Below are 22,002 nucleotides of genomic sequence, written 5' to 3'. Positions count from 1 at the left end.
AACTCTCCCTGTCCTTGGATCCGTCTACGATGTCGTCTTCTCAATGCATGAAGCGTCGAAATGATTCGCGCACACCTGCAAAAACGTTTCAAGAACGTCTGAGACGCCACTTCTCAAAAGAAAAAAATGCGCTCCCGTTTGCATGACCGCGTTTACAGTCCGTGTAGCTAAAACAAAGTCTACCTACGTTTCGCAAGCATCTAAATAAAAGCGCTGCGCTAAGCGGTACAAGCAACATGAAAGGAAACACGGGAGCGTGATGTCACCGCACTCCACGAAGCGCTTCCACCGAGAGCTTGCAAGAATGGACGACACCACGGCACTGTTAGTGAACAAAGCGCAGCTGACCATCCTTGCTGCGAACGCTGCTGGCGTCAGCGCTTCGCGAGACCCGGCGGCCACACGCTCAAGTATTTCCCATCATAGGTGATTTCTACCCGAACAAGCAACGACAAGCTAAGAACAGGAGCATCTCAAATTCTTACCTTAGTGCACGAAGTCGGCACGAAGTCCTTCCTAGGAATGGCGCGTAGCCATTGTTTGAGAGCGTCGGCGTCTTTAGGGAAGGAAAACACTTGTATCTTCTTTCCTGTTTTGTAGTTGCCGGTGCATCCGGGTACACAACACTTATTCGGCATTGTCGCATCACTCCAGCATCACGCACGGAAACGAAATTGCCGCAAAACAACAACGGAAAGCAACAAACGTGAAACACCGTCAACACCACGCCGCCGAACCGTCACCACCGCCGCCCGCGCTGCGCTCGCTGCCGCTGCGGCTTCCCCGAGAGTCGGCCGGCCGGAAATGACGTCAAATTGCTGGGCGCAGGCCTGAAAAGATTTTCCGGGGGTGACGGTTGTGGGGCTCAGACTGGCTTGCCCTGCTGTCTGGCATCCTGTGTGCCCTGTGCACTGTGATCCCGCTCTCCGACGGACTCACGACTCCTGAATAAAGACTCCCCGTAACAATATATTCGGATATTAGGCAAGATCTCATGTTCTTTGTTAACAATGCTTAGTAAATCTCCAAGATAATGTATATGAATCAAATAAGGCATCACATCACATATGCGAGCTATGGGGAACTCTTTTACGTGATTCAAAGGGCAATGTGATTCGCTTCAGTTCTAATTCCCGCGAATACTGCCCATGATGTGCACATTAGCAGTATTTAGCCACGGTACCCTTGCCAAGCTCGGCCCGCTGCGGCGGTCTACAGCTTACGGTGACCGACTGTTGACTGTTAATATTTCAAATGAATAGCGACTGCTATATTTTCCCAGAAACAAATTTTCACCTACACCATAGGTGGCCGTCCGTCTTAGAGCATTCACTTTAAAAGTAATCGTCACCATATTGATTTTCGCAGTGCTTCATTCATGCATTTTGCAATGGTTGTGAAATTATGCAATATCTATAGAAGTGTACGCGTGAATAATAGAAGTCATGTTACTTATTCAAGTGTTTCAGGCACACTATTATGAACAAGACAACTAATTTTGGAATTTTTTCAAATTCATGGGAAGAAATAATGCAGAACTGAAAGTAAGAAATTTCCTTTGTTTCGGTCACACGAACAAATCCGGTAGTTTTGCAGCGTGAATGAAAGATACTTCAAAAAGTTGATTCGTAATTGATCTGGATATGAACTTTTATTCATTGTTGTTGGAGCTGCACTTTTCTTTTGTGTAAACAAATTTATGTCCGCGATATCCTCTGCAGTGTCTTCGAAAAGCTTGCCTGCATAGATCACGCTGCCTTTGTGAAACACGTGCTAGCCTCCAGAGAACACACTGCGAAGAGGCTGAAAGAATACACAACACATTCATTTACCTACTTTACATTAAAATCTATCTATCTATATATCCATCTATCTTTTCATCTATTTATCCATCTATCTATCTGACTATCTATCTGTCTATATTTTAATACGAAAAAAAAATTCGTAAAGAATAACAGCTAGACAGAGTTGATATAAGCCCGTTCACATAAAAACACACAGAAAACCACTATAACGAATCCTATTCAATAACACTACGGTTCTCATAAGGCGCGTTTACGTATTAGGTAGCCGAAGCAATGACTGAATTTTTATTGATTGATTGATATGAGGGATTTAACGTGCCGAAATTACCACATAATTCGGACAGACGCCGTTGTCGAGAGCTTCCAAAATTTTGACCAACTGTGGTTCTTTAACGTGCGTCCTAATCTGAGCACACGGGCCTACAGCATTTTCGCCTCCATTGAAAACGCATCCGCCGCCCCTGGACATCGATCCCGCGACGTGCGGGTCACCAGCCGAGTGCCCTAACCAGACTAGCACGGCGGTTCTTACCTGAACTTTTGAGTTGGCTGCAGACTATGAAAGGCTACCTGTAATATATTCAACCACCTATTTTACTCATGAATAAAAGATTTAACAGTGCCTCTAGGACCTTGGGGCTTTAAAAGTACCTATAACAATCTTCTACAAATTCTTATTCACAATCTTGCATTGAAGGAAAAAGTAAATGTCTCTGTAACTTGCACACAAGCATAAAACTTTCTAAATATACAACAGAGGGAATTCTGTTGCTCCTGTCTATGGGAGCTGCAATAAGTGGCACTTCACTGAGCATGGGAATGATGGGTAGTTCACGCATTTCTGTAATCTTGTAGTTCTGGCTCCGTTTCTTTTCGTGTGGCTTGCTGTTGTTTTCTCACGAACAAAAATCAGCTAATTTTTAGTGGTTGCGCTTCAACACCACATTCTCGTAGGCTTCTCAATTCAAATCGGGTCACAAAACTCAGAATATTTCGTTATTTTCTTTTAAAAAGCCGAATCGCAGCAATAAACGAAGCCACAAGTGCGATTCACCACCTGCAAGTACAAAGACAAGGTGAATCCGTGCATTGTACCTATCGATAACATAGTCGATCACAGTGACAGAGTCCTCTCAAGTAAATTCTTGGCTACTAAATGCTACAAGCACTAGGTGCAGCACATTTCGCTTTTAGTGTCTAGCGTAAATAAGCTTAATGAAACAGCACGCACATACCAGCTATGGGACGCAAAATATATAGGTTACTGTACCAGCTCATAGACACGTGGATGGAAAAGAACTACAAATAGTACACAAGCATATACAGGACGCACAGTAAGCTACATTCACAGGCTACAGTGTATAGCCCCACCGTGAGGTCTACTGTCTAAGGTACTAGGCTGCTGACCCGCAGGTCGCGGATTCAAATCCCGGCTGCGGCGTCTGCATTTCCGATAGAGGCGGAAATGTTGTAGGCCCGTGTGCTCGAATTTGGGTACATGTTAAATCACCCCAGGTGGTCGAAATTTCCGGAGCCCTCCACTAAGGCGTCTCTCATAATCAAATGGTTGTTTCGGGACGTCAAACCTCACATATGAATCAATCAGGCTACAGTATATAATATATCAGCAAAGCACTGTGACAGCCATGACATTTACACCGCGTTTCAATGACAAATTTCACATTCGAAAATAGCAACTCGCAGTAAACATTCGATACACGTGAACCTATCAGGTTGAACCAAATGCGAGAATTCTTATTACTGTGAGGTTACATATTGCATGGTAGTTGCTCCACGTGGAAACCCAGGAATTGCTTCTTGTATGTATATTCCACCTGATGGTTGGTAGGAAGCTTTGAGTTCCTTTAGCCTGTAACTCTAGATCCAGGCCACACGAAGGGCAGAGCACTGGCCTCTAAGCTAAGTCCGGTGGATTCCCTACCTCTACAAACATGGAATATAAAGCTTTGTTCTCCCTAGCTCTCTCAAACTTAATCGTTACAGCGGTGATCACTGAAAAGTTCTCAACGTATACCTCACCTTTTGGTATTAGACGAGTGCTGTTTCCCCATTCCTGTGTATTTTCTGTGAAAATATTTAAAAAATTGTTGCATAATGTAGCAATAGTATTAAATCCCAATCGTCACCGTATGTGACGATCACATGTGAAGCTGTAGAGTGACCGACGGGAGGTGAAAGACTTTTATCAAATAAGAATGCGTAAGGGAAGCCCGAAGCGTACCGATCGACACAGTTAGAGTTGTCAGCATGTGCACCATTCTATATATCGTATAGCCTAGACACTTTTTTGTCAAGTGCTAATTGCGTGTGTAGCTTCGGGGATCGATTGATCTTAGCTTCCGTTGTGCAGCTACATGATTAGAATGATCTTAAGGCAACATATAGTGTACTACTGGCCCCAGCATCGGCGTTGCGGTATACCTTGCACCAGCTGAGACAGTGTCCGTGATAGACAATGGACACGATCTTGCGTGTTGTGTTGCGTACAAATTTCGACACCCCGTAATGTACAATCACTAGTAGAATGTCAAAAAAAGAAGCATACATTTATTGGCTTGTTTCCTTTGTTAGACACACTGTTGATAATAAAAATAAAAATAATTACAAAGACTGCGTGAAAAACAGACAAGAGCAGAGAAGACACGCGCACAGGTGTTTTTGTTTTTATTTCGTGCGTGTGCTTTCGCTGTTTTGCTCTCTCCCAGCCTTCAGTCTTCTTTCAGAGGACTTCTTGCCATCAGAGATCGATGGCAAGAGGGCATGGGGGATATTATTATGGTAATCTAAAGATAGAAAAACGAAAAGTTCATGAAAAGATATGTATTAACCTTTTCTCCACTCTTCTTTTTTTTATATTTACATTGCAAATACTCTTATTAACATCCCCCAAACCTTCCTTGGCATCATTGTACGATCATTCTCATCTATACTGGTGGATTGTTAGTATCACTTCTTGCTGTCACCATTAGCATGCTTTTTGAGAAGATTCAACCAAATTTTGGTATATCGTAATCTGACTAATGCTGTCAGTGTCTCACCAATCCTGCTGAGCTAGCCAAGTTTTGCGTTATAATACTAGTCAGCAAACTAATAGACTGCCTAAGGGTACAGTAAAGGCGTTTAATGCGTACCGTACAAATACAAGATGAGGTTAGCGCACAAATGGATTCTGAAAACGTTTTTCAAGTAACCATGAAATGAATTCACTAGAAGAGATTATGGCCCGAGGAATTCAACGCAGCGCAAATTTTAAGAATTTGTCCAGTGTGGGTGGAGTTAGAAAGGTTTGTCGCATGCTGCATTTTAATTTTCTCTTTTCTCTTCCCGACGAAGCGCTGGAAGCTAAGCAGGGAGATATGGCAGGGCCACAGGAAAACATCACGCGCGCATCGCGACCTTCAGTTGTTTTTCTTCTTTTTTTTTTCTTCGAATGCATGGCTTTTTAATGTGATTGCGCACACGCGCCTGGACAAGCTGCGGCCTCCCACGGTGATCTCTGTGATGAACGAGCGCGCCATATTCAAATTAGCCAATGGGTGATAGATGGTGGTTGACGCGTAATTTTTGGGCATATATCGTGATTTCTCGAAAGAAGAGCAAGCAATTTTGAGCTGACTTTGATAAATATTGTGAGTTCCAGGCTTCGTGCTGTGCTCCAATATTCGACTTGCATGTTATTAGGAGCCCTTACTACTATTCGGCAGCGTTTTTTGACCACGCTCAAGGTGTTTCAGGGCCCCTTTAAAACTTCGAAGCAGCAATCGCATATGCATCTGGGTTATGTGCATGTGCTAGTTAACTGAGTGCCAGACTGCCCGTCTGTGCGAGCGCAGGTTGCTTAGATGTTCGATTAAAATAGGGATAGCAACATTTTGAAGCCCGTGGTTTCTCGTGCATTTTCGTAAGCAGACTGAAAGGCAAAAGCCAGCTTCATCTTCCTCTTCATTACAATTTCAGTGAATGGTACTCATTCCGTTTCCCCTCTTCCGAGCTGAATGCTTTCCTCACCCAATGTTTTTCACACTCTCTTCTGTAAAGGCCCACAGTAGAAAAAGCGACAAAGCGAAATTATGACGTCATCGTAGTATATTAGGGTGACAGTAATGTGACGTCATGAATTCGGTAAAATAACAATGTCATCAACAACCTTTAGGCTGACTATATCTCATAACGGTGGTTAGTGCATCACTCATGTTGACGCCTACGGTCACTTTACGTCTTCGATGAGGCACTGGATTATTTATCTTTATAAATGCCTATTTCAAGTTTCGAACGCACCAGTGCACGTAATTTGGCTATTATTAAGAGGATCAATATAGCTTAGAAACATATTGGCCAATAATCTCAAACAATCTTCGCATTTTCTCTTCTTACCGAACATAGAAGTCTGCATATCTTCAATACGTATCCTAATGCTCACGCAGAAGTTAGCTGGGGCAGCATGTACACGTATATGCTATTATTCTCACAGTAATGAATATTTAAATGTTCCTAATAACATTAGGCAGCCAGTTCAACAAACTAGTTCATTGTATTGGTTTGAAGTCCCAAAACCACCATATGATTATGAAAATAGCCGTAGTGGGGGGCTCCGAAAATATTTATTACAGCATGAGCTTCTTTAACGTGCACCTTATTGTAAGCACATGGCCCTGAAAACGTTTTCGTCTGCATAAAAAATGCGGCGGCCGCCGCGGGAATTCGATCCCGAGACCAGCGGGTCAGCAGTAGAGTGCCTTAGCCACTAGACCACCATGGTGGGCAGCACATTGACTATATAAGCCAATAAATATGTCTATATCCAGAGGCAAGGTCAGTATACGTGCGTCATAGATTCTTCTGTGATTCATTATGAGTATATTTTGACTGTCACTCACTTCGCCCTTCCTGTGCATTCACCAAATTCTCTGCTAAGTTGGTCAAAAAACCTCATTTCTTATCAGCCTACGCCGATATTACCTGCTAGCCAAGCAGACGCTGTAAACTTTCGGAACATTTATGCCAACGAAATGATGAGTGGAGTGATTGTGGCAAGTTGCTCAACAAACAATTCAAATTGTGTAGACGTACGGGCAATTGCCCCTTTTGTGCCTGCAAAGTAAACACTGCGAAATACATGGATGGAAATAGCGAATTCGTGACGATTACGCTACTCCGTGGGCGAAAATTTGGACGTAGCTTTACGCATGCCTTGATTGGCAATACTCACGGTGCCTAAATATCATGCAGCATGGTTTAGAAAAATAAGAATGGTGTTACGAGAAAGAAACCTCCAATGTAATCTTCCTAGTACACTTCAGCAGCCACTGCAATCTTCATTTGTTACGTTAGTGAAAGTTATAATTACTCACCACACCATTATGATATAACTCAAACATTACACATTTAGTAACCAAAATGTCAATATAGCATGTGTGAGCGTGGTGAAACATGTGAGTACGCTGCTTTCAAGGGCATACTAATTGCATGATAATTTTACCGGTGCTGACTAAAGCCCGTGATATCCAGAAATTATTGTGTGGCTAGACTTTTTTGCACATCAAAAAAGAGCGCTCTGAAAAAGGCTGTCACATATCTGTACGCGTATGCTCACGTGATACTCTGTCACGCGGGCCATATGGCAACACCCTCGCACACAAGGTCAATAAAAGCGCTTAGCGCGCGGCTGGGTGGGCGCACTTTCGCTTCAGCACTCTTGGTTAGCGCTATGTTGCTGGCATGCAAATAAAGCTGGTTTAAATAATGTCGGCGTGTTCATGCCCTGAAATCCAAGAACACGATTAAGTTGTTGGCGGCAAGGCAAGGTACTTAGGACCCTAGTGAACAGCCACGACACAAGCCAACGACACCATGTCGGCGCTCTTGATTCAAGTAGACCTATTCAATGACTCTGCAGCAGATTGGGCTAGTTATGAAGAATGCCTCCTGTAATGATGTAGTGGGTCATGCAAAGCTCGGCAAACACATCGTCAGTGCTAAGCACAAAATGCTCGGCCCGAACGTTATCACTGATTTCGCAGGCTAGGCCAACGCTTCTACCTGCTCTTGAATAACAGTTTTGACTGTCTCAATTCTTTATTATATTTGTTTGAGGTACGTGGTGCTACTCTCACCCAATTTCCTACGCGCCTTCGTCACTCGGAACAGGTTCTACGCTGCCTCTCTGCGGCAGGCCTCCAATTAAACTTGAAGAAGTGTCACTTTGGAGCACGAAAGCTTGCCACTCTCGGACACTTTGTGTTGAACGATGGAGTTCTTCCTGACGCTGCTAAGCAACGTGCTGTTCACGAGTTCCCGAGGCCCGCGTCTCTCAAGGAGCTGCGTTGTTTAATTGGGTTTTGCTCATACTTCCGCCGCTTCGTCCAGGATTCCGCCTTGATCATGGCACCTGTGACAGACCTACTTCAGGAAAACCGCAATCTATCTGCGTGGTCTCCAGTCTATGACAATGCCTTTGTGAAACTCCGTGAACTGCTTACAACACGAGCCACACTGTGTCATTACGATTCAAGCGCTCTCACAGAAATCCACACGGATGCTAGCAGTGTCAGTCTTGGCGCTGTACTCGCCCAACGAAATCCTGGTTACTATAGAATATGTTGCTGCGTACAGGAGCCGCACTCTCGCAAGAACAGAAGCAAATTATTCGGTAACTGAGAAAGAATGCCTAGCAATTATCTAGGCAATTACAAAATTTCGGCCTTGTCTGTACGGCCGCTCTTTCGATGTTGTTACCGACCACCACGTGCCCTGCTGGTTACTCATCCTTAATGATCCCTCTAGATGCTTGGCACTAAGGGCTTTACGGCTCCAAGAGTACGACATCCGTGTCATTTATCACTCAGGCCAGAAGCACGCTGATGCCGATGCTCTTTCGCGTTCGCATGTTTCTACTGATATTGCGTGTGTCTCCACCCAACTCAACTTCCTTCCACTATCAGGACCCACTGACCTGGCTGCGGAGCAGCGCAAAGATTCGTGGATTGCATCTCTAATGGATTGCCTATCTGAAACACTAGCCCACCCGCCATCTCGAGTGCAACACCAACAAGCCTCTCACTTCGCCATTAGTGATGAAATACTTCATCGCCGCAACTACTACCACCCTGAAGGCCGCAAATGGCTACTCGTCACACCCAGGCATCTCCGTGCCAGCATATGTGCTGCTTTCCATGCCGATCCGCAGTGTGCACACGTCAGTTTGTTTAAAACCTCCGTCAGACTACGTTTTCGGTTTTACTGGCGTGGCATGTACGCATTCGTTGAAAAGTACATTCGATCTTGCACAGAGTGCCAATGGCACAAGCACAATCCAAGCCGTCCTCATGCACCAACGTAGCCGTTACCGTGCCCAGTGCGACCATTCGACCTGGTTGGAATAGACCTTTATTGTTCTCTGCCATATATATATAAGCTGGGAATGGCTGAATTATTGTAGCGATCGACCATCTCACGAGATATGTAGAAAAAAAAAGCCGCTTTACCAACTGCGACGGCAGGTGACGCTGCGTCTTTCCTACTGCAACCTTTTTGTTCTGCGTCATGGCGCTTCACGTGAACGTTTTAGCAACCGAGGCCGCGTCTTTCTCGCGGATGTTATTCAAGAGAGAGAGAGAGAGAGAGAGAAATAACTTCATTGGGTTGAAAAAGAAGGGGTTTAGGAGCTAGATGCGTGGGGCCCCATGTCCAAGGCTCCACTGGCTTGCGCCGCCGGCCGGACGTGGTCCAGCAGTGCTAGTTGCACCTCCGGGTCCGAGCTAGCGAGGAGTGCCTTCCATTGCTCCAAAGAGTTTTCTATTCTATACATACGCTGGAAGCGATCATATCCATTTGGCCGTTTAGCACAACTCCACGAGATATGGTAAAGGGTCGGTGGCGAGTCGTGACACCACGGACAATCGCGCCCCTACAATGTTGGATGAATTTTGTGCAGTCGTAATAAATTTGGATAAACTCCCGTTTGAACTTTACGGAGGTCTATGGCGTCTTCCCCTTTAAGAGATTCGTGGGGGGCACCATATTTCTGCCGCGCGTATCACTGGTGAGCAAGAAGCTCTCGAGGAGCCATCCGAGCCGGGTCGTTTTCCTCCTCCTCGCGAAAGCCGTCGTTGCTGGATGGTGGTAACAGCGAGAAAGGCTGCTGCTCCGCTCAGTTCGTGAGCGCTCGATCTAGATCGTCCGCCCTCTCGTTACCCTTTAGGCCTGCATGTCCAGGGCACCAGACCAACCTATAAGTGTTGCTCAATTCGCCGCCTAAAAATTTGCAAATGTTTAATGGGAGGCGGCCTTTCGTGAATAGCCGGCACGCCTCTTGCGAATCTGAGAGTATGGTGATGTACGTCTGGCCGTCGCTGTGCTCTCGACTTTTAATCGCCAATGCGATGGCGAAACACTCGGCCTTGGTGATCGATGTAGTGTACAGTGATGCGCTGGACGCCATGCTTCTCGTGTCACTGCTTACCATTGTGACGACGCAGCGCTTCCAGTTATACCTGGAAGCGTCAACGTATAGCACGTTCTCATTGCCTCTAACTTATTTTTTGATCCATTTTACACGCTCCTCTCGCCTTTCGTGATGCCGCTCCTTGGTCATGTTCCTGGGAATAGGGGCGATCGAAATATGTCGTCGGACTGGATCTGGTACGTCCACCAGCTCCTCGTCCAAGTTTTGGGGTCGGGGTGTTATACCCGCCCTCATCAGTATCTCTCTTCCCGACTTCGTCTGGCTGAGGCGGTTGCGCTGAGAGATCAATGTTGCTGCTTTCAGTTCAGCGTACGTGTTATGCAGGCCGATCTGGAGAAGCCTCCGTGTCGGAGTGCTTATCGGTAAGCCTAATGCTGCCTTGTAAGCCCCTCTGATGATAGAATCTACTTGCTCTTCCTCGCTCTTGTTCAGCGTGTGGAAAGGCAAGCTGTATGTCAATTTGCTCATTACGAGCGCCTGCACTAATCGGACAGTATCACTTTCTTTCATGCCTTTTTTGTGGAAGGTGATCCTTTGAATCATCCTAGCCACTTGTTTAGTTGCTGATTTAAGAAGACCGATTGTGTGATTTGCCCTACCGTTGCTTTGAACCCAGAAACCCAGGATCCGGGCGACGGTGACTTCTTTAATTTTCTGCTTTTCGATTTCAATTTCTATTCTTCCGTTACTTTTGTAGCGTTTGCTGTGTATTCTAATCACCTCCAATTTTTCGTGTGCGCAGCTGAGACCACTGGTTTTGGCAAAGTTTTCGACAGCCAGTGCCGCCTCTTGCAGAGTCTGCTCTTTGCTGGCCAGGGACCCCCGTGTGGCCCACAAAATAATGTCGTCGGCGTAGAGGGTATAACCTAGCTGGGGTACACAATTCAAGGCCCGAGCGAGTCGACGCATGGCGATAATAAACAACAGAGGAGATATTGCGGCTCCTTGAGGCATTCCCTTGTTTGGCATTCGGAATGGCTCTGACCCAACACTTGAGATACCAATTGTCGCCTCCCGATCAGTGAGAAAATCTTTTACATAGTTATATATCTTTTCCCCGCAACCAATTATATTTAGCTCTGAGAGTATAGCTTCATGAGAGATATTGTCAAAAGCTCCCTTTAAGGCTAGAGCAAGCAGCAAATGCTCTCCACCTTTGGGAACACCCTCGAGTACCTCTTCTTGTATCAGGAGGAAAGCGTCCTGTGTTGAGAGACCACTGCGGAAGCCCAGCATGGTGGCCGGAAACAGTCCCCTGTCCTCTATGAAATTCTGAAGTCTGGTCTGAACGACCCGTTTGAAAAGCTTCCCCATACATGACGTAAGTGATATAGGTCTGAGCGCCTGCAGGGAGGGCTTTTTTCCGGGTTTCGGAATGGTTATAATTTTGGCGGTTTTCCATTCTGCAGGGACCTTTCCTTTGAGCCAATAGTGTTCATTGAATTGTTTTGTCATGCTTTCGATGGTTTTGTCGCTAAGGTTTCTTATCATAGCATTCGTAATTTGGTCTTCACCGGGGGCTGTGTTCCTCTTGGCTGCCTGTGTTGCCGCAAAGACCTCCTCCTTTGTTATCGGCTCGTCTAGCTTCTCATTTCTAGCTCCACTGTAACTCATGTGATTAGCCGAGTTACTTGGTGGACTATCGCCAATATATCTCTCCTTGAGGGCTTTCACGAGATCGTCGCCCATGCCCGGAAATGTTTCTGCGATTTTTCTGCAGTGTTCTGCTTGTCGTGGATTTTGACTTGTCTGGATCAAGAATATTTCTTAGGATGGACCAAGTTTTCGCGGTGCTCAGTGTGTTCTGAAGCGAACAGCAGAACCTGACCCATCCCTCGGTATCCAATTTGCTGGCATAATTGTTTGCTTCCTCTGCAAGAGCAGCGATCCTACGCAGTAGTGTCCTATTCAGGCGTTGACGTTTCCAACGCTTTAGTAGGCTGCGCCTGCTCTCCCATAGGTGTAGCAGATGGCTGTGTACTGCTGGCGTCTCTACGGTTCTGGCTATTTTCTTCGTAGTGATGGCGTGTACCGACTTTATGTACTCCGACCATGCCTCTATTGAGTTCGGTACAGAGTCGGGTGGAGGATCTCATTTCCTAAACTCAGTCCAATCTGTGATCGCCGCGTCGCCTATCAATCTACGCATTTTGGGTGTCGATATGGAGACGCTTATAATGTAATGGTCGCTTCCTAGATTTTTCTCCAGGTTTGTCCAGGATGCGTCTTTGAGGTTGAAGGTGAAAGTCAGGTCCGGGAACGTGTCTTTACATACGCTGTTGCCCACTCTCATGGCGCAATTGGGAGAGTTATTAAACTCAGGCCCAGCCTGGAAGCAGCATGTTCGAGACGCGTTCCCTTCGGCGAGTCTTTTGGGTAACCACATTAGTGCTGGGTGCGTTAAAATCACCCAAAACCAATAGGCGGTCCTTGTTGCCTGCGATTTTAACCGTCTAAGCAAGGAGCTCATTGAAGTCTTCGCCTTTGTCTTTTGGAGAACTGTATATGTTCACTATTATAGTCTTCGCTTTGCCTCTCTTTTGGGGGAATAAACTGATAATTTGGTGATTGATCTGTAGCGTTCTATGTACTCATCTATGCTGCAATCATCTTGCTCACCAGCGTCGCTACGCGGGGATAATTTGGGTTCTGAAAATTATAATAACCCTGAAGCTTCACTATTCTGGCACCAATTTCTTGCAAGCATATAACGTCAGGTTTAATTGGTGCCACATTGATATAACTCTGGAGTGCTGCGGCGCGTTTGTGAAAAGTGCGGCAATTCCACTGCCAGATCTCTAATTGTTCCACACTTCTCTGGTTATTTTTGGCCATGATGCATGGGTGCTTCCGCGTCGCCGCAATTCCCTTTAGATTGTTTGCTATTTCTATCGTAGGTCGAGCGAGAGCGCTTGTTTATCGTCCTTTGCAAGCTGCTAACAGCGTCATTCACGTACTGCCTTTAATTCCTCGCAGACGAAAGATTTTATCTCATTCATGAAATCGACTAGCAGTTTATTAACGTTAGCTATACGTTCCCTGTTTTTGTCTAACTGTGCCTGTATTTACTGCGCTATTTGGTCGTGGTTTTTTACTGTCGTGCTTAGGGTAGGGGTGGTTGTACCTGCGTATGCCATCCCTTCTTCAACTTCAGCCGATGCCGTGCTGCCCCCCGAAAGGGTGGGTTTTATTGACTGTTGATATGTCGTTTTCTGACTACATCCTCCAGCTATTCCTGTCGGGTTTTGTGTCGTAGTTTAGCCTCTAGCCGTCTCTCTAATGAAGATATTGCTGCCTGTAAGTTATTTCGCTCTTCGGCCATTTGTTTTTTTAGCTGTTTGACCTCTTGGGTCAATCTCTTACTTTCTTGCAATATTTTCTTGTATTGTGGATTTTCTGTTATAGGAGCATTGGAAGACACTGACTCCGCAAAGCTCACCTGATTTATGTTTGTCCGGCCGGCGGCTAGGGCGTCTTGTGATTCCTCGCAGGAACCCATCTCGGCCGGAGGTCCGCGGTGCTTCGGTTGGTTCTTTAAGCTGGGTTTCCCAGGGGCCGGTGGTGCCGTGTTAGTGTGATCTCTGTCCCTCCTTGAACGAGATCTCGATCGCGACCTTGACTGGGATCTTGATCGGGATCGTGAACGTGACCTTGACTGGCGCTGTTCCGTCTGGTCCGAGCTGAACCATCGAGGCATGTTCATTCTTAGTGGAGGGAATTCTTCTGACGACTTGGCATGGCCGGTATATTCAGGTTGGCTAACCCAGTCTTTTGGCTGATCTGTCCTGAATTTCTTGGGAGGAGCGACGTTCTTAAGTTTTTTCTTGCACAGACTATCTCCTGTGGGGTGTTCACCGTCACAGATGACACACTTGGGGATGCAGTCGTGTCCTTGCATTGGTTTCTTTGCCCCGCACTTGAGAGATACATTGACATTTGGAGTTGGACAGACGTCCGTACGGTGTCCGGTTTGGAGGCATATCTTGCACACCTTTACTGTTGGCTTGTATGGGTAGCATATTAACTCGGCACCCATTATGTATACGCTCCTCGGTAGCACATTGCCCGTGAATGTGATAATCGCCGTTTTAGACGAGCCCAACATTCTTGCTCTCTCAATATTCACCTCTTGAGTCCGAACACGTAGGTTCTCCATTAGTTCATCTTGCGAAGTCCCGGCCGGTATTCCATGTACAATTTCCCGCAAGACGCCTTCGGGGTCGGCCACGTATGCATTGAAAGCGTGGATTTGTCCCCTGATCTTTAGTTGACTGATACCTCGCAGCCTACTCGCTACCTCCGTGCTTGGCGTAGATAGAATTACAATGTTTGGTCCTGGGTGAACCCGCAACAGAAAGTCATTGCCATTGAAACTTCGTTGGCAGGCATCTATCACAGCCCTGGAGAGTTCCAGTCCCAATACGTTTTTAACCCAGAGACCTTTATGCGGCCTCAGAATAATCTTGATGTCCCCTTTCGGTAGCGGAGGCGGGCCGCGTCGCTTTCTCCGTCTGAAACCCTGCGTGGCTTCACGTTTTTGTTTTTTAGCGAGCGGATCGCTTTCAAGTTTCTTGTTCGCTTTCACAGCCTTCTCCATCAGGGATCGCTGCTTTTTTAACTGGTTTTTCTTTCGCCTGCGCGATAAAACGGTATGCCAGGCATCCTCAGTCCATCCATGGCGTTCCGAACAAGTCGCGTCGCCAGTCTCGTTTCCGAGAGTCACGTCAACAGACGCTGGTTCGTCATCCTTTGGCTGCCGAGACGAGACGCCACTCGCGTCCGTGTCAGCGGTGAGTGATTCCGGGGCCCAAGAAGGGCCGGGATAAGCTTCGTCGACTTCCATATGGCGAGAAAAGGCGATCAGCCCCAGCCAGCCATGCTTGGCAGAACAAAGGAAAAGTGACCGCCGCTCCTGCCAAGTTAGTCGGAGCGCTTAGGCTGACAGAGCTTTCCCGCCGGCATTTTGTCGTGTCACAAAACAGGTCAAGAAAGTGAGGTAAACATCGCTCACCTTTGATCTCTGTCCCGTGGCAGCAAAGCAAGTGCCGAAAGTTCACTATCTGCTAGTCCGTGCTCCCACAAACACACAACACCGTCGTGTTCCGCACGTCGAAGTACCTTCCGGGACGCGCGACGCCGGCCGTGGTCGTTAAGGTGAGCGTCTCAACAAGGTCATTCAACCTGTCTGCAATGGTTTCTTCTCGTAAAGTTGATCCTGGCCCAAGCTTTGGGTATCCGTGGAATCAGGAGAACTTCACAAAGCAGACTATAAGATTGTTAGATGAGTTTCCGCGAAATTGCTCTTAGAAAAGCTTCGGGAAAGCGGAGCGCAGTGTGAACATGTCTTCACAGCTTGGCGCCTCCTCGTTATTCAAGAACTTCTTGCTGAATGCCATGTGATTTACCGCTGTACTACCGCATATCGCCCACAAACAAGTGGCTTCACTGAGCGTTGCAACCATACACTTGGCGACATGCTTTCTATGTAGGTCGCCTCCGGCCATACCAGCTGGGATCTTATCCTTCCCTACATAACGTACACTTACAACATGGCACCTTATGCGACGACAGGCTTTTCTGCCTTCTTTTTTTTACTCTATGACCAAGAACCACTATCTCTAATCGACACCATTCTCCCCTACCGGCCCGACTCTTCCGAAGGCACACCAGTTTCCGAAGCCACTCTGTATGCAGAAGAATGTCGGCAATTAACTCACACCCATACAGCACAACAACAAGGGCTACAGAAATTCCGTCACGACGATGGGCGGTCCAACTACCAGTTTTCGACCAACTCTTTTCTTTGGCTGTGGGTGCCTCTCATTGCTACCTTTGGTACCTCTACAAAGTTCGTCAGCGGGTACCATGGACCTTATCGCGTCATAGAGCAAACTTCCACTGTCAACTACCTCATAGAGCCCCTCACGGCCACTGCAGACCTGCGTCGCCGAGGCAGCGAAATCGTACATGTGGATCATCTCAAACCGTATCATGAACCATTTGTCCTTACGACACCTTAGAACACTTACTTGGGTCCGCCTTCCGCGAGGGGAAATATGTAAGCAGGTAGTGGATCATGCAAAACTGGGCAAACACATCGTCAGTGCTAACCGCGAGATGCCCGGCCCGGACGTTTTCGCTGATTTCGTTGGCTAGGCCTAAACTCCTATTTAGCCTCGAGTAACAGTTCTGACTGTCTCAGTTTTTTATTATACTCCAATCATTTTTGTGTGCTATCCAAGTCACGGAGAAGAATGAGGTTTATAATTTGATAAGCCTGGGTCGACGAAATATTTGATTGATATGTGGAGTTTAACGTCCCAAAACCACTATATGACTATGAAAGACGCCATAGTGGAGGGCTCCGGAAATTTTACCACCTGGGGTTCTTTAACGTGCACCCAAATCTGAGCACACGGGCCTACAGTATTTCCGCCTCCATCGGAAATGCCACCACCGCAGCCTGGATTCGAACCCGCGACCTGCGGGTCAGCAGCCGAGTACCTTAGCCACTAGACCACCGCGGTGGGGGAAAGATTTACTCATTGATGAAGTCGTTATTGTCTTCCGAGACTCCCGCAAAAAAGTCCTTTGCAGAAATTCATGGCTTACTACGAAACCACTTTGTTTCCAAACTGTTCATTATCGGCGAAAGTGCAACATATTTTGCCGCTCTCAACTGCTGGAAGAGACTATTAATTGGTATGCCGCAGAGCTGTGTATACTAGTGGAAACTTGTGAGTTTGGCTTGAAGAGACAAATTTGTTTGGTGTTTTCTATTGTTTGACATGCAGTGCACTAAATTTGCAGAATACCACCAGCTAAGATTTTAGACAGCAGTTCATCGGGTGATAGCCATCGAAGCTGCTTCTCAAAGCAAATATGCTACATGCTCAACAACGCATGAAGAAATTCAGGTGCACAAAGGTAACCGCAATGCGGAAGCTTCGAACTAGTGTTATCGCTGCGGTTCAGTAAAAAACATCACCCGGTCTTGTCAGTTCGTGAATGCCAAATGCTCTTATTCCAACCCAAAGGACCACGTCAGGAGTGCTTGCCAGAACAGATAGCTGAAGGGATCGACAGTTAAAAATAAACAGCCTCTTGGTCTCTTGTCACAGCCACACAGTAGCTTGAAAAGTTTAACACCATCTGCAGACACCAGAGAAAAACCATTCATTGTCGAGGTAACAATTGAAGACGTCCCAGTGAGCATGGAACTTAATACAGGGGCTGCTGTATCAGTTATTTCTGTCTCACAGTTCTGTTGTCTTTTTCCCAGTTTTTGCTTGCGCAGGACAAGTCTCACATTGAAAACCTCCACAATTGAATCAGTGATGTCCTCCGGAGTAGAAATTGTTGTAGTGCTGCACAACAAGCAGCGCCAATAGTTATTGTACATGCAACGCCGGGACTACCAACTGCTGCTCGGACGCAGTTGGTTGAAACACCTCTAGCTTAACTTGGCGCAAATAGAAGGTCCTCATGACATGCGGGTGGAAAACCCGCATGTCATGAGGGTGCCTAACATTCACGAGAAAGACGCGGCCTCGGTCACTCAAACGTTTACGTGAGCGCCATGACGCACAAAAAAACATTGCAGTAGGAAAGACGCAACGTCACCTGCCGTCGCGGCTGGTTGAGCGGCCGTTTCTACATATCTCGTGAGATGGTCGATCGCTACAATAATCCAGCCATTCCCAGCTTATATATATGTGGCAGAGAACCATAAAGGTCTATTCCAATCAGGTCGAATAGTCGCACTGGGCACTGACAGACCACCTAAACTTCAATCCTTGCTAAGCCTGTATCAGGACCTGTAGAAAGACGAATTCGGCACAGTAAAGAGAGAGAGAGAACGATACCCTGTTTTGGGGCGTGATACGAAGCCAAAATTTTTCAAAGCCAGAAGTGTGCCTTTCAATCTATAGACTGATGTCGAGCAGGAATTGGCTAAGTATGAAGAAGTAGACATAATTACACTCGTTGCAACAAGCCCGTACGCTTCACGTGTTGTGCCAGTTGTCAAACGCAATGCTTCAATCTTACAGTGTGGTGGTGCCAAAGTTAAACTAAACCCGATACCTGACATCAAAAGGTACCCTCCACCAAAAGCAGACGAGAAATTTGCCGGGCTGGCTTCCGGACAACACTTTTGGAATATTGACCAAAGCAGAGCACATCAGCAGGTCAAAATGGACGATGAATCCAACGAATACCTTTTGTTGGTCGTGCACAAGGGCTTGTTTTTGGGAAGCTGCCTACCAATCGGCATTTCATCTGCTCCCGCAATGTTTCGGTGTATTATAGATATGTCATTAAACTACTCAGCGGCATAACTTGTTATCTCGATGACGTACTAATCACGGGTCCCACAGAAGCACAACACTTGCTCAACCTTGAAGCGGTACTGAAGCGGCTTCGCGTAAGACCTTCTAAATGCAATGGTTTTTGCAATAAACTGCTATACTTGGGTCATTTAGTCAGAAAGGACGGCATTCAACCGACTAAAGCAAAGTTGATCGCTATTGCAAATGCACCAGCTCCTACAGACAAACTAGAGTTGCTGTCACTGCTGGGAATATTAGATTACTCTTTGAAGTTTGTTCTGAATCTCTCATTCGTAGTTTTTACTTTTTAAGAAGCTTTTGAGTAAGGAGGAGCTGGTACATTGGAACGCCACTTGTCAAAGCGCGTTCTTTCACTTAAAAACAAAAAAACTGCTATTGGTAAATTCTATTCTGATTCACCCTGACTTCAATTTTTGAATTGCAGTTGTAATGTGATGGTTTTTATTAAGCTAGATTCACCCGCTAGAGTTAAATCCCACTGCTCCGCGGACCAAATAGTAGTGCACTATAATTTAAACGGGCGCAGCAGCGGAGACGTCGCATGCACGCATCCGGAGCTACGCTCGCGCAACCTTCGCGCACACTCTCAACTTTTGTCCTTAGGCAACGTGCTTATGCGACGAAAAACCACTCGCCTCTTTTAATGTTACAAAAAGTACGTTCAGTCGTTACCGCAAAACTAAAACACGTGACTAATAGGCCGGCAGTGTGCCTCCTGGTCACGCCAATCCGACTTATGTTGACAGAATTGAGGCAGAATGCTCTCGATTGAAAACAGGTGACAGAGACGCGGAAAGATAAACATAGCGGTGACGCGCTTTCATCCGTCCCGCGAGCGGAGGCAAGCAGATGAAGCGAGAACGGCAAGTTCTGATGACGCGCACATCACGTGATGCACCGCACACTGTGAAAATTCTTCCCGCATCCCCTCGTGTAAATGCACATTTGTGGTATAGGCACAGTTCTCTCGCGCATTTGTATTAACCATGTTCATCCAATAGCTGATGCTTCACGCTCGTCAACGAATGTTTAGCACAGTTACAGACAATTACAGAAAGATGCATTCGCGCTTGTTTTTTGGAGTCAAGAAATTTCATGGCGACGTTTACACATGAAAGTTTGTTTCTCACAGATTATAATCCACTTGAGACAATAGTAGTCTCCAAAATGGGCATTCCAGCCATCGCAGATTGCGGACTGCAAAGCTGGGCAATCATGCTTTCTGCATATTCTTTTTCGTTGCAGTTTCCCCCTTCACCGCAGGAAGTGGACGCTTATTGCTTGTTGCGTCTTTCGATCTAGCAATCGGGAACAGTCAGGGCAGAAGAAAGCTTTCTGGTTTACGTTTAGACAGCATGCCCGTTTCTAGTAAACAGATCGCAAAAAAAACAGCACGGGATCCAGTTTTCCGTCAAGTAGTGCTGGAAAGTAGTGCTTTCAAGTGCGTCAAGTAGTGCTTTCGTCATATCAAGGTTGTGGCATGTTACTAATGCGCGTGGTGGTACCATAAAGTTCCACCGATTTTTCCTAAGTGAATTGCATGAGGGGCATCCTGCAATGGCGCGCACGAAAGAGCTTGCAAAAAGTTATGTGTCGCGGCCAAATATCTATCATGACATTGAGAGACGTGTTGGGTCTTGTCACGTATGCGCACAAACACGCAGTTTGCCAGCAAATTGCCACTTCATCCATGGTCCTGGCCGATGTGTCCGTGGCAACACCTGCACGTGGGCTTTGCCTGTTCAATAAAAGTTATATCACACCTAGTATTTCGATTCCCGTTCCAAGTGGCCTAGAGTGTGTCCCATGACCTCCACTGCATCAAAATAATTGCTTGCATTCACGAACATTTCTTCGGATTTGGATATACAAAAACACCTTCGTCTGATAACGGAAGCCAGTTTATTTCTGCCGAATTCGAAGCCTACCTTAAACAGTAGAGCATACAGCACGTAAAGACCACACTGTATCACCCAAGAAGCAATGGTCTGGTTGAGCATTTTGTTCAGACTTTAAAGTTAGCACCGCGCAAGACTAGTCGCAGAGAACACAAGAAGAAACTAGCTGACTTTCATTCGACGTATCGAGATACACCTCATGCTACAACAGGTGAGGCCTCTTCCTGTTTACTCCTGGGGAGACGGCTGCAGACTGGACTAGACCTGATACGACCAGAGGTCGATAACAGAGTGTGCCAACGCCGTTTCATCCAGACAAGGCGTCACCTGTATCGCGACGACGTATTCACTGTTGATATGACACTTGTGTGCGCATTTCCCAATCGGGACCAAAGTGGCTATGTGCCGCAGTTCTCACCAGCACGGGACCAGTGTCTCGCTTGAGCGTAGTGACTCCGCAGGGTGTGCGCGAGTGGGTGCGCCACCAAAGTCATATCTGCAACGACATCACCGCGGAGTTCGATCGGCCCTTCGATGGAAGAAGGCAAGAGATGCCAGCAGAATTCTCAATTACCGACTCATTAGATCACGTCAACAGCACGCCCACCACAAAATGTGAACTGGCAGCCACTTCAAGCACTACCAGCGAACGTCGCTACCCGCTGAGGCTGTGCCGCCCACCTGATCCCTTTGTGCCGATGATCACTTTGTGGTCAAGACAATTCTTAGAGATCTAAATAAGTGTGTTAGATGTCGCATGTCTGTACGAGTGTGCTCGCACGATACTGTGTCACGCGGACCGTGTTCCAAAACTATCGCCTACAAGGTGAATAAAAGCCCCTTCAACACAGCAGGGTGGGGCACTTTTCCTTCGGCACTCTTGGTTATCGTCATGTTACTGGTGTGTGAATGAAGCATGTTCAAATATTGTTGGCGTATTCATGCCCGTCATGCCCGTTCAGGCTCTACTTGGACCTGCTGGCTATCGTGAATCACTTGACGTTCCATGTGATCTGTTTCATCGGGTTGGCATCAACATGCTTAGTCTGTTTCTTGCGTCTCGGGAAATTAACAAATCACCGTTTCCACGGACTACGCAACATGGTTTGCAATTACTTGCGCACTTGTTACCAAATGGGCGACAGACGTAGCAGTCTTCTTGCTCCACAATGTGGAGAAACTGCCGTGGTTCAGCGTGGAGCTCTTAACACAGATCTCAAGCTCTTAAGCACGGCAGCTCTCAACGCACCACGCCAGGCAGCTTCTTTCCAAGGTCATAAATGATATTTTGACGTTTTGCTCTAGAAAACATAAGTTCAGCATGACCTACCATCTGCAGATGGATCTCTTGACCAAGCAGATGAACTGTATCATTAAAGACATGCTGGCAATGCACGTGTCCACCGACAGCCAGGATAATATACATCATTGCTCTTTGTCGCTTTCGCGTATCACACGTGCCG

The 22,002-nt window shown here is 46.6% G+C and overlaps 1 protein-coding gene across 1 annotated transcript in view; it reads right to left on the bottom strand.

Annotated features, from left to right (window-relative positions):
• Positions 1 to 1,632: 1,632 nt before the first annotated feature.
• LOC119179128 (uncharacterized) overlaps positions 1,633 to 22,002 on the bottom strand; it is a 240,185-nt gene continuing 219,815 nt past the window's right edge. The window contains exons 8-9 of the mRNA XM_075869518.1: positions 3,846 to 3,890; positions 1,633 to 1,803 (exon numbers count right to left, since the gene is read on the bottom strand). Of these exons, the coding sequence (XP_075725633.1) occupies positions 1,652 to 1,803; positions 3,846 to 3,890 (197 nt within the window). The 3' untranslated portion in view covers positions 1,633 to 1,651. The remainder of the gene's footprint in view (positions 1,804 to 3,845; positions 3,891 to 22,002) is intronic.

The sequence above is a fragment of the Rhipicephalus microplus genome, chromosome 7 (assembly GCF_043290135.1).
Source record: "Rhipicephalus microplus isolate Deutch F79 chromosome 7, USDA_Rmic, whole genome shotgun sequence".
NCBI lineage: Eukaryota > Metazoa > Arthropoda > Arachnida > Ixodida > Ixodidae > Rhipicephalus > Rhipicephalus microplus.
This window is presented reverse-complemented; position numbering and strand designations above follow the sequence as displayed.